Here is a 13,237-nt window from a genome sequence, read left to right on the forward strand (position 1 = left end):
CTATTATTTTCCGATTTGTCTGTTATTATCATATTTAAAAAATTGTCTTGTTAGGGGATGATATTGTCCTTTAATACTTTATATTCGTTTTTATTCACATTAACTTGGATAATTTAAGAAAAATATATTACTTCTTTTACTTTAGATAAAGATAAACATAATACATATATTTTAATAATCTAAATAAAAATAAAATTATTTTATTTGAATAATTTTACACAGATAACGACAAACTGATTGTGGATAAATATCATCTGTTGCGTTCATTACTTCTAGAAGAATTGAATCCTAAATGTAATATTTTGTCTAATCTAATCTTAAATTCAAGATTTTTAGTCTAATCTACAGTCTTTAAGTTGTTTGTGGAATTCTATGCAGCCAATGAGCCATAGCTATAATTTTAAAAAATTGAATTCAAAACAATCTTAAAAATTAAACTACACGCATCATTCCAGAAACACTAACTGAGACTTCCATAAAAATAAGAGAAAAGAAATAAAATTTTTCTTCCTGCTTTTTTTCTATGAATCCCCTTTTCAAAGCAGGACATAATATTTTGAAAATGCCTGGTAAGATAAAAAGCTTTATTAGAACACAATACATGATTTTATTGCATTCTTTTTTTCTGAGATTACATTCTGAGACTGAATTTGCCCTTTTTTACAAAATATATTTACATAAATTATGGACTTCTTGATAATTTTACACTCATTAAAAAAATCTTTAGCAAAGTAAAGCCAGTATTACTTTGAATGTTAATTCCTTTTTCTTCTTAGCACATTTTGGATACAAATACCACATAAATTTTTCAATAACCTTACATTGTCAGAGTCTTCATTAAAAAGACTTTAACTTATAAAGTCAAATTCAGACTCTCAATTAAAGATTTATTCTGGTATTATCTCTTACATTGCAAAAACTCAACTGATCTTTCCCTATTATGATGGATTAATTAGACATAATATTTATTTTATATTTTCAAGCTGTCTGACAAAAAAACAGCTTTCATGGCGTTTTTATATTGAAATAATCTTTCGGTGATGTAATACATAATTTTTGAGGAGGCTGGGCTCTTTCCGCATTATGTTTCAAAGTCAAAGATACTCTCAAGATTAATTAGAAAAATTATGGTTCTATCATAAACATTATTAAATAATGCACATCAAAACATCCTGTACATGTACGTATGCATACATATATATCTACGTGTGTGTGTATGTGTGTGTGTACATATACAAAAAACAGGGTTTTAGAAATAATGTTCAAATTACATTCTCTAATTGTAAGATTACAAGAAGTAATTTTACAATTATCCCTTAGTATACATGATTGGGTCATTCATGTTGCACATTTTCTTAAAAAATATTTTATATCAATATTAGGAACACTGTAATTGATTTTTTAATACATATACGTCGAAAATGGTTCTTTTCTCACAGTGTTAATTCACACTCAAAGACCATACTTTGGCGCACAAGTAATGAAAAATATTGTGTACAACATGTGCGGATCGATTACTGTCCGTTCGAGCGGGTAAATGCACTCGCCTTCGGCGTTCAATTCCCACACTTACGGGCAATAGCCGGACTCACCGCACAATATACTATTAACATTATATACAAATTTTTTGTGTACATCCTAATAAGTACTTTAAAAAAATTTTGAAGTATAAGTGTAAGAATTTAATAATTTTGGTATACTTGAAAAATTAATTCAAAATTGCAAACAATCAATCGTATCTAGTAGAGGACCGAAAAATCATCATATGTACTAAGAGTTAATTCGTACAGATTATTCAATGGACCAGAACACTTTTATTAAGTAATCTTGATGTGAGCTTATTTGGCAATACTGCTAACAGCTAATATTTATTGTAGATATAAATCGAACATTATTTATGACTTATCTATAAATAAAAAGCTGGCCAAATCAATTTTTAAATTGAGTGACTTATTAAGTGCTTAATATAGAAAATGTGCGATTTAATGTGGTTTAATTAAAAAAAAAATTCAAAAATTATATTATATAATGCTTATCTTACGAATTATGCTGATCTTACACTATTTTATTAACTGTTAAATCATTTGTTGTCCTTACATATAAGTATTAATTCGAAAGTTTTTATTCTAAAATTTTGTAAAAGATTTTAAATATGTTTACCTCTAGCTTGTTAGAATTATAAAACAATTAAAAAATGTAACTTATAGTTAGACTTATTATGAAAACATAAATTTGTACAAACATACATATATCAAAGCAGTATTTTATTAATTTTTATATTATTTTTTATACACATATAGCAAGAATTAATTATATGTGTAGGGAAAACAATATTTATTTTCCCTCAGAAGAAAAAAGGACAGCATATGATACATGCATTTCTTAAAATATTTACATGAATATAATTAAACAAAATACTTGAAGTATTTCTTGAAAGTTTTTTCTTCCTCAAAGTTTTTAAATAAATGAATATTAATAAAAATACCTATTTCGAGAGAGAGAAAAACTTATACGATAAATTATATTAACAAAAAGAAAAATCGAGGTACATGCTGCATAAAGTATGGAGTTTTACGATGGATCTAGATTGCGAGCCTTCATTTGCAGTTCAAACCGTCGATTTGTTCTTACACCCTGTAGCATCATTCGTGTTTCATGTTTCTGCTTCTCTCTACAAATATTCACACATCTCGTTTAAAATTTTACATTAAATTTTTAAAAAATTCTACATCTAGATTTTTCAACATATATCTAGCATTTAAATTCTTTTATCATCTCATTGCGACCTTTAAAATTTGATAAAACTTAAATTATTTTAAGCTCATAATATAGACTGCGCTTTAAATTCATTACTAGTAGAAAATATTTACGTTATCTATAGTATCTATAATATATAGACGCTTTTTATTACTGATAGCAGTGTATATCGAAACGCAGTCAGATAATCAACTATTTTACAAGTAAATTGTTTTCTATAATTCTTTCTTATTAAATATCATAAAATAAATCTAATGTACCTTGAAAAAACAGTTTGTTTTTTCAACACAAGATGAGTGGCTTCTGGTTTTTTCAACCTATACCCAAATCTGTTGTGAATACCATCTTTTGTGTCAGTTGGCAATGGTTTCTTTCCTTCAGTTTTCACGTTTACTTTTGAAATTGTTTTGTTTGTAGCTACAAAAGCAATTTAGGCAAAATTAATATTTGTAGGAATTGTGTCGAAATGTAACTAAAATAATAAATGTTAACATATTACTGAACGCTAGGTGTCTGGCTTCTAAACGTTTTTTTGCATCTACGAGCGATTCCGATTTGGCGAACATTTGCTCGTGTATCTTTCCAAAATTTGGTATTTTTTTTTTCATCGATGATTTTTTGTCTATAAATAAGAGTATTATCAAAATATAAAATTGAAATAAAAAATGTAAAATAAAAAAACAATTTTTGGTTTTGTTGTACCTGATTTATTTTCAACTAACGCTTTAGTTTTTGGTGTAACTTGAATTTTACTCAAGCTTACTCGAGCTTGTGGTGTGCCTCCATACGTTCTTGGACTTGATTTCTTGAAAGAAGAAATTAGTGAGTTTTGAGTAAACTTTGGAGTTTCCTTTTCTAATTTATGTGCCGAATTCAAGACATTATTTCTACGTTGCGCATTAACATTATGTGATATACTCGATCGTGATCCGTTCACCTTGTTAATTGATTGTCGTGCATTGGCCGAGTCAGACGTTATATCAGCAAAGCGCACTTTAGGTTTCTTAATAGTGTCTTTTAAATTTAAATTCGCATTTACTGAGATACGCTTGTTATTGATCATTTGTTGCAAATTTAATGTCTGTGGTTGTTCCAGCTCATAGGTGTTGTCTTTCATGTTTCCTTGCCCCTTTTCCATCGTATTATTCTTGTCGTAAGTAACGTCTCGTTTCACAACACTTGAAGAACGAGATTGACTAGTATTACTAATTTCTTTATCAAATAAAGAAGGTCTAGATACATTTTCAATATCTGTATTTTTATCCGTTATGCTAGACAAGTGCACATTGGATTGACTCCTATGTCTTAATCTAGCATTAAGGGACGTGTTATTTACAGAAACAATAGAAGTATTGGATGTAAAACTAGTGTCCATTAATTGTGTTTTATCCTCTCGCGGAGTAGATGACATTAAGGGCACAGATGACCTCTCTTTCTCTTGTATCAATGTGTTATGTTTAATTTTCGGTGATATTTTGTTAGTATTACTAATTCGTAATTTCTCTGTGCTACTACTCCTTAATTTAGTACTGGAATTTCGCTTAGGAGACACATCTGAAAAAATTCTTTTGACTATTACTTCACTCTCTCTCCTTGCATCAATCAAGGGATATATATTCACTTTGAGTGAAGTATTTAATTGGGTCTTGCTAGGGGTATATTTTCGTTTTATATCCTCGGGCGACAGCTTCTCCAACAGCACTACTGGTTCCGCCAGCACGTCTTTTATTTGCGAAGCCGTTAATGTCTTTGTGAATGTCTTTGAATTTAATAAACGACGTTTGATCGGCGACAAGTTCTTTCTCTTGGGTGAAGATAATTCGTTTGCGCTAATTTGGCTAAAATTTGAGGTAGCAGTAGAACTAGATGTTTTCAATGAATTCTTTCTCGTCTGGGACGGAGATAACTTCAATTTGTGCGACTTTGATTTCGATTTCGGCAACTTCAATACTATTTTTGGAGATTTCGAGAATTTACGTACCATTGTTTTTAATTTTCTGTCTGATTTTTTGTGTTTAATTTTTGGTGATGCTGCTGATACCTTTCTATCAGGGGATTCCTCATCTGCAGCAGCAAGAGACAACTTTCTCGGGCTCTTAAGCAGCTTTGGTATAGCTAATGAATGAGTCTTTGGAGAGCCTAAGGCAATCGGCGACTTTTTGGGGGTCTTTTTAGATCTATGAGGTGTAAGACTGAGCTTGGGTGGTGTGCTCTTGGGAGTGACTATGAGAGGTGATAGCTTTACACTCATACCAGAGGTTTTTTGTTGTAATTTACTATTAGACACTTTCTTTAAATCTTTTGTGGCATTTAGCTGAGTTAGATTGGTCCTGATTAGTTCCACTGTCGCAATATTGTCGCAATGGTTATCTCTTAATATTTTGATCGATTCATTGGAATCCATATTGCAGTCTCGCACCAGAGATGTATCCTCGGTTTCTCCTTTTTTATCCAAATTAAGCCTCCGACGAGAAGTTTTCTTCGTTGTGGATTTTTTAATCGGTGATTCTATGACTTTGGGCGATTTATCTTTAATGATCTGCTGCTTAGCAGCAGACTTTGTCTTTTTCTGCGACTGCTTAATTTTCTGCACTGACTTGTCCACATCTTGGTTTGCTGCATTGTTTACTTTCTGTGTTTTAGATCTAGTGGAAACAGCAGATTGTCCCACCGTGGCTGCAAAGTAATGAGATATCTTAAAATTCTTTTTCTTTCAACAAAACTTCGAAAGCTTGCAAGAAATTTAGTTGGGACCCCAAGCAAACTTCAATTTACTTTTTAAATAATATTCATAATATTATAACAAGTTATATTTTTAACACAAGAATAGAATAAATATTTTACGACAAAGTAAAAATAGTATTTTTTTGTCAAAATATGGATTAATTTTAATCTCGATTTATAAACTTATTCTTTTTTCTCATTTTTTAGACCTAGAAAAAAATAAAAAATAAGATAAACCGAGATTAAAGTTAATCTGTTCATTTGACAAAACAAACATATAAAGATGGCAAATGCAACAGTTGGAGATCCAGCAACAATTCTGCCGGTTGAATTTTGGAGTAATCGGAGCTTGGTCCGAGTTGCACAATGATAGGAGTCATTCAAATAACTTGTTCGATCGATATGATGACGCAGTGCGCCTCGAAGTCTCAAAATCGTGCGCAACAAAACGCGGAGCAAAATAATCATGTACGAGGGAAGCTATAACCTTGCACCCCGGGATTGTCGGGACGCACTTATCCTCGTCCCTCACCTGCGCGAGTTCGTCTGGGTGACATTCGTCCTGATTTCTTCACCGTCCGCGAGGTGACCTATCACGAATGCACCCAAATGCACCTTGGACACTTCGACACGACTGACTTTTGCCGCTACTCCGACAATTGTTTAGGACAGCCAATTTAACTTAAATATGGCTCAATCGGTTCAGCACACGGAACGGCACACCGGCCGTGCTTGCGCGCCTATTTTGCCAGCCAATTGCAGCGCGCTCGAGGATTTCACGCGCCGCAGACGCGTGCGTCGGATTGGCCGATGTAGCGAGTCCGAAATTTCAAATGACAACATAACCGACGTCGTCCAATATCACATCTGACGCGTAGGCCGCTTGAATAAACGTCTTTAAAACGTTTTAAATTAAAAAACTGTGAGCGGCATTTGTTCTACGGCAAAAACATACCGCAAAAATGTACATTAATTTTAAATGACTCGAGACAAAAAACTAAAAAAAATTTGTGATGTCCGCACGGACTGATTTACAATAGTGCAATAAGCTGTAAGAAATTGATTAATCACAGTTGAATCGTCGAGCGTGAGAAGAATAATCTAGACCGGCGATATTCATAGGCGAGTCTTAGGGAGCGTTCCCACCGAGCGTGTCACGCGCGCGTCATCTTTCGCGTCCAATCAAAACATCTATTATATTTTATCATAATAAAATGGGACGTTTTGATTGGACGCGAAGGACGACGCGACGCGTGACGAATTGGCTCAATGTCTGCTATAGGCCGTAAGCAGTAAGGCAATACGAAATGAAAATATTTTCTACGACTACTACTACGGCCTACGACTCTCCATTGTAGATGGCCCTTAAAACTTGAGATTTATCCTCCGGATAACTTTATCGGGAAGTGAAGAAATCGGGCAAGCCGGCTTTACCATCTCCGGTTATCTTAACCGACCTATATATTATTTCATCGGAATTGACCAATCGCATTTGTTAATTTTGCTTAACGACAAATATGGTTAGTCAATTTCAATGGAATAATTAGTCGGTTAAAGTAATAGGAGATGGTGAAACCGGCCACTAATCTACAATAAAGAATTTAAGCTTTAGCCATAAGAACTGACCAATTATAGTAGGTTTTTTATAAGAATACTCAATTGTGATTAGTCAATTTCTCACGATTTAAAGCTTAAATCTTTATTGTAAACAAGGCCTAAGATTGTCTTAAGTACCTTAAGATATCATTAACCAATCACAAAGCCGTATTAACATCTTAAGACATTACTTGAGACAATCTTAAAATAATAATGTTTTCAACCAGCGCTGGGTTAACTCGTCTCAGATTTTTTTCTTCTAGTACTGGCCAATCACAGTTATCCCCTTCTTTAGAAGAATAGCTGTGATTGGCCTTATGACGTCATTAATCGGTTTTGGAACGAGGGTTAATGCACCGGTCAAAAACGCCAATAGTTTGCAGCACCATAGGCGGGTATTCATAGTCAAATCTTATTTCAAGATCGTCTCAAGCAATGTCTTAAGATGCTAATACGGCTCTGTGATTGGTTGATGGCATCTTAAGACAGTACTTAAGATGATCTTAAATATAAGATCCGACTATGAATACCGGCCATAAACATTATTGGTTTGTTCGCGTCGCCATGCTCCGACATGCTCCTACTCACTCCAACGCATTCTAATAGGTTGGCGTCATCGGAATCAACGTATTGGAGTGCGTTGGGGTGAATCGGTGAATAGGAGCATGTTGGGACATGTGACGCGAACAGACCCTATGCAGAACGAATTTCTAATATAATTTTATAATTAAATTTAATAAATTTGTAATACTATGATGAACTTTCTGTTGTACAGAACGATTTTTATAACGGAGAATGGAATATTTGAATTTTAAAAAAATTATATGATGAAATACATTTTATTAGTCTATTACTCTAAGAAACAAATATGATGAAACAATTAAAAGAGTTTCTCGAGTCATATGAATTTTTATTACACCAAAAATAATACATCATCACTATAATTTCTCGTAATGATAATTTCGGATTGAGGTTGGATAAGATCTGCGGTTTCCTTTCACGGTCAAACGATATCATTAAGCGTGGGAGTATACGGGGATACGTGATGTTGCGATGAAAAACTGACTGACTTGAAAGTGGAGCACTGAATTATTATCGTGTAACGTAGCCGCAATAATTTTATAGAATTTATTATATAAGTTTTATAAAAATGTAAGTATATTATCAGATCTAAACAATGTAAATTTGGACAATTTTGTAAAAGTTTTTTCTTGTTTTTGTTCAGACAGAAAACACAAGAAATAATTGGAAACAATTGTTTCTATTTACTCCTATATGCTTGTTGCTTTTAAATAAAATATAATTAATGTATGGAGCAATAATATTGGAAAGAATTTATCCCTGTAGTTAATATAACATTTGTATGTAAAATATAATGATATACTTGTATTTGTTACAGGTATAAAGTTACTATTATTCTCTTTGTTATTATTTCTTTAACATGGGGGGAAGGGGATTACTACGAAATTCTTGGTATAAGCAGATCCGCTGGGCAGGATGAAATTCGAAGGGCTTTTAAAAAACTAGCTATTATTCACCATCCTGACAAAAATAATGTATGTGAAGTTAAAGTGCAATGTATCATTATTGTCTGGTTTGTTATATTGCTAATAATGTTTTGGCATATATAGGATGATCCAAATGCTCATGATAAGTTTATCCGATTAACAACGGCTTATGAGACATTAAAGGATAATGACTTGAGAAAAAAATACGATCTCTATGGGGAAGAAGGTCTTAATAATTCTCATAAGAAACAAACCTATCATTCTTGGAGTTATTACCAGAACAGTTTCATATATGACGATGATGAATATGTTATTAATTTGGGAAAAAGTGATTATTGTGAGTACATAAATTTCTTTGTGCATTTGATTATAAAAATGTTAATTTAATTTAACACATTAATATATATGTTAAATATTAAGAATTATCAATTAGTTACTAATGTCATATGTGTATCTTCGTACAGATGAAAATGTTATTAACTCTGACTCAAGCTGGTTTGTGAACTTCTATTCTCCGATGTGCAGCCACTGTCATCACTTAGCACCGACTTGGAAAGAAGTTGCTAAGTTACTTGATGGCGTCGTGAAAATTGCAGCTGTTAACTGTGAATATAACAGCCAATTGTGTTACCAAGTTGGAATCCATTCCTATCCTACGTTGATGTATTTTCACAAGGTATACATATATAAAGAGAGAAAAAAGAATGCTTACTTTCTTTTTAATCTTGTATTACATCATTTTTAGGAAATTATATAATCTCTACATACCTTTAGATATATCTATGAACCATATTTATAGTTAAATTAACAAGAAATATTAATTCACGCTTTGTTTTAAAGAATTCGCAGCATGGAGTGCACTACAGAGGAGAGAGAACACAAGAGGCCATCACTCGTTTTGCATTAGACAAACTAAATATTCACGTACCTGAAATAAGCAAATCCCAATGGGATGATCTGTTCTTACGTAGCAAGAATGTCATTCAAAGACCTGAGTTAATTTTCATATGTGGTGAACATCAGAATTGTTTCACTTCTGATGAAAGGCTTATAGTAGCAGCTATATTTGTATGTGTCATGTTATTTTTATTTATTTATATACATTTTTATCAAGATACTACAGTTGTCAAATAGCATTTTATATATAATTTTTTATGTTGATTCTTTCAGGATAAACTGATCAATGTGAAATTATTTACATGTGAGAAAAATAATTGCCATGACAAGATGTCTTATGATACACAAGCGGTTTACCTACCGGTGTATAATGCCTCTTCCTGGGAACCTATGTTCTTTGATAGCATATTTGATATAAATACATTGATAAAAAAGCTTTTAGACCAATTGCCTAGTCCACAGGAGCTGTCTGATAATGATTTTGAGGTAAATAAAGTTTTAATTTGTTATGTATTTGTATATAATGAATTACTATTATGTATTCTCTAAATTTCATGAAGTAAAAGTTACTCCAAAAGAATAAGAATTGAGTTCATACAATTTTTCACTCTACAAGATTTAAAGAAAATGACTAATGATATAATATATAATATATTAATCATATAAATTATTATATATTACATATTATAATAGCAATCATTAATTTATGTATGTATTTGTATTTACTAATTGTTAAAGTACTTTTTTGTATATGTAAATATATATATATATATATATATATATATAATTTCTTTTTATAAATTTTATTTTTATCATAGAACATTTATTATGGTTTGCAGCATATTAGAAAATCAAAGTCCAATTCTGCTTGGCTTATATGCTTTTACATTGGTGATACAGCGGATTTGCGAGATTTGAATTTGCAAATGAAGAAGTTTTCGGCTAGTGGTATTAATTTAGGTAAATATTTTTGTCATACACACTGATGGATTTTGTATTGAATATAAAATATTTTTACACAGTATGAAGTATTATCTTACAGGTAGAATAAATTGTGGCAAAAATGGACAGCTTTGTTCTAAATTGGGTGTGAATCGTTATCCGATCTGGGGTATGCTCAAGCCAAGTGGAGCATTTGAATTGAACCATGGAAAGAATATGAATAATGATCTTATTAAATTTGTACAAATTAGTGTGAAAACTAAAAACGTTTGGACTCTCTCTGCAGGGGAAGTGTCATCAATATTACAAAGAGACAAAGGTAGTATGTTATAAAGAAAAGTCGCATTTTGAGGTTTGATGGTGTTAACTGTAGCAAAATGTACTTTTACTACTATTACAGGAGACGAAGTATGGTTTTTGGATTGGTTTGCACCATGGTGTCCGCCTTGTATAGAATTTCTATCAGAACTCAGAAAAGCATCGTTACAATTTGACGCATCAATAATTCGTTTTGGTACCATTGACTGTGTCGCTCATACTACGCTATGTCGTCAGTACAACATACAGAGGTATCCTACTGCAATGCTTATAAATGGCAGCAATACATATCAATTCACGGTGCCAAAGACAGCTGCAAATGTTATTCAATTCATTAATGAGAAAAGGAATCCATCGGGTAAAAGATAATATATCAAATGATTATATATTGCTCTCTCTTGTTTTTATTATTTGCTTGTTTTATATAGTTATAGAATTAACGTCAGAAAATTTTTATCAAAAACTGGGGAAAAAGAAGAGTAAAGTTATATGGATTGTTGATTATTTTGCGCCATGGTGTGGGCCGTGTCAAAAATTAGCACCCGAATGGATGACTGTTGCGAAATCGCTGAGCAGTTTGTCATTTGTAAACGTTGCCAGTGTAGATTGTGAGGCTGAGTCTTCCTTATGTGCGTCCCAGGGCGTGCGCTCTTATCCCAACATTAGAATGTATCCATTAGGAAGCGAGGGTTTAAATACAGTCGCGTAAGTCATAAAACATTTCATTTTTCGTTATTTGTTGTATTCACAATGTAACAAATATTTCATCGCATTTATCATCTATTTTTATCATTTACATTGAAGTTTGTACAATGGACAACGAGATTCGTTATCTATATTAACATGGATAACAACATTCTTCCCAAAGAAAGTTCGCGATTTGAATTCTTCCGATTACCAGAAGCTGTTGGATAATAAGCATATATGGATCGTTGATTTTTACTTACCACAATGTTGGCATTGCCAAAAGATGGAACCTGAATTCGTAATTGCTGCACAAGTAAATGCTGCATCACTTAATTTAGTTTTTACAATCTATAATTCATTTAATATTAACTATATAGATTATAAATTGTTTTAATTTCAGTTGCTGGAGAAAGTAAAATTTGGAAGAATTAACTGTAACTTCTATATGCATGAATGTGCACACATAAAAATATTTCCGACGCTAGTATTATATAATTCTAAGCAAAAAAGACAAAATAGACACGATGGTGTCGAAATTGTTGCAACGACGGCTGAGACAATTAGAGATGAAATTTTAGAAATTATTAATTCTCGCACAAAACATGATGAACTTTAATAGATAGAATACTTAAATTAAATTTAAAGTTTTTATATTATTATTACAGTAATTTCTTTGCAACATACAATTTTATCATTATAATTGTGTATGAATTTTTTGTATAATATATGAATATTTTATTTTTTTAACATGTAGATTTGATATATAGATAAGATATACGAATAATTTCTTTTCAATACGTAAATTAATAGTTGCATTTAATTATTTATTATTAAAAAATTATCTATCATAATATCTTATATTTGCTAAACCTATTTTTATTGGAAATATAGGAAATTATATTATTTATTTATTAATGCATATCTAATTATGTATTTAACAAATATATAATTATATATTATATATAACTATACTGTTGAATGTGTGAGTAATGGCATAGAAAAAGCTAATTTATTTCAAAATATATATATGTATATATATATAAATTCGTAAATTATGATTTTTACACTTGGTCATAATTTAATTTACTAAATTGCTGCAATGAGGAAATAGAAATCTTAACAAACTTTAATAATGTACTTATCTGTAAATGTTGCTTGACTGCCGTGAATAATGTTTGTCATTTATTTGTTTCATTCTTCCAAAAAGAACAAAGAAGATGACTAAATGTAGAATATTAAATTAGTAGAAAAATTATATTTAACATCACGATTTACTATAGACCGAATAGGCGATTTTAACTTTATGATTTAAACTAGATGTATTGTTAATCCTATTGTGATATACTTTTATACTTTTTTATGTATATAGCAATTAATAAAATCTTTATAAACAAATTAATAAAATCCGGAATCTGTCTTAAATTAAAAATTTAATCACAACGAAATATTTTTAAAATATTTGTCACAGGTTCTTTGTCTACAGTAAGAAACACGGATATCTTGAATTTCATTTATTAACATGAGATAAACCAATTTTTTTCTTATTTTTAAATATTTCAGATATTTTAAAGACATTAAAAAATAAGTTTCTGTTCTCTTTGTATAAACGCATTAACATTTAACTCGATGAAATCTAATGAGTTTCTTCTAAAAGTAATATCCATAAATATAATTATTGCATAAATATAAGAGTTACAGAGATAAATATATTCTATAAAAAACGCTGAACCATAACGATTTCGTGCGTGTTTGTTGTATTTAAATGCAATATATATCCAAATATATTATATATAAAATATTTTACATTT

General features: G+C 30.9%; 2 protein-coding genes across 4 annotated transcripts; one reads left to right on the forward strand and one right to left on the reverse strand.

Moving 5' to 3' along the window:
- Window positions 1-180: 180 nt before the first annotated feature.
- LOC105833437 lies at window positions 181-6,311 on the reverse strand. Of its 3 annotated transcripts, XM_012675178.3 has the most exons (6): window positions 5,757-6,007; window positions 3,695-5,433; window positions 3,460-3,562; window positions 3,257-3,379; window positions 3,018-3,174; window positions 181-2,671 (listed from the first exon to the last, which is right to left on the reverse strand). In XM_012675178.3, exons 1-6 carry the CDS (start codon window positions 5,947-5,949, stop codon window positions 2,572-2,574), a joined length of 2,415 nt encoding a protein of 804 aa, XP_012530632.1. In that variant the 5' UTR covers window positions 5,950-6,007; the 3' UTR covers window positions 181-2,571. The 3 variants fall into 3 exon arrangements, with proteins under 3 accessions (XP_012530632.1, XP_012530633.1, XP_012530631.1); XM_012675179.3 differs by lacking the exon at window positions 5,757-6,007 and adding an exon at window positions 6,014-6,311 and having other exon boundaries at window positions 3,460-5,433; XM_012675177.3 differs by having other exon boundaries at window positions 3,460-5,433.
- Window positions 6,312-7,748: 1,437 nt separating this feature from the next.
- On the forward strand, window positions 7,749-12,828 carry LOC105833442 (dnaJ homolog subfamily C member 10). The gene is made up of 12 exons (XM_012675186.3): window positions 7,749-8,229; window positions 8,477-8,633; window positions 8,709-8,922; window positions 9,050-9,261; window positions 9,426-9,653; window positions 9,756-9,968; window positions 10,322-10,442; window positions 10,525-10,743; window positions 10,825-11,100; window positions 11,171-11,447; window positions 11,547-11,742; window positions 11,830-12,828. Coding segments are annotated over exons 1-12 (2,331 nt in total). The 5' UTR covers window positions 7,749-8,227; the 3' UTR covers window positions 12,046-12,828.
- The last annotated feature ends 409 nt before the right edge of the window (window positions 12,829-13,237 follow it).

The sequence above is a fragment of the Monomorium pharaonis genome, chromosome 1 (assembly GCF_013373865.1).
Source record: "Monomorium pharaonis isolate MP-MQ-018 chromosome 1, ASM1337386v2, whole genome shotgun sequence".
Lineage (NCBI taxonomy): Eukaryota > Metazoa > Arthropoda > Insecta > Hymenoptera > Formicidae > Monomorium > Monomorium pharaonis.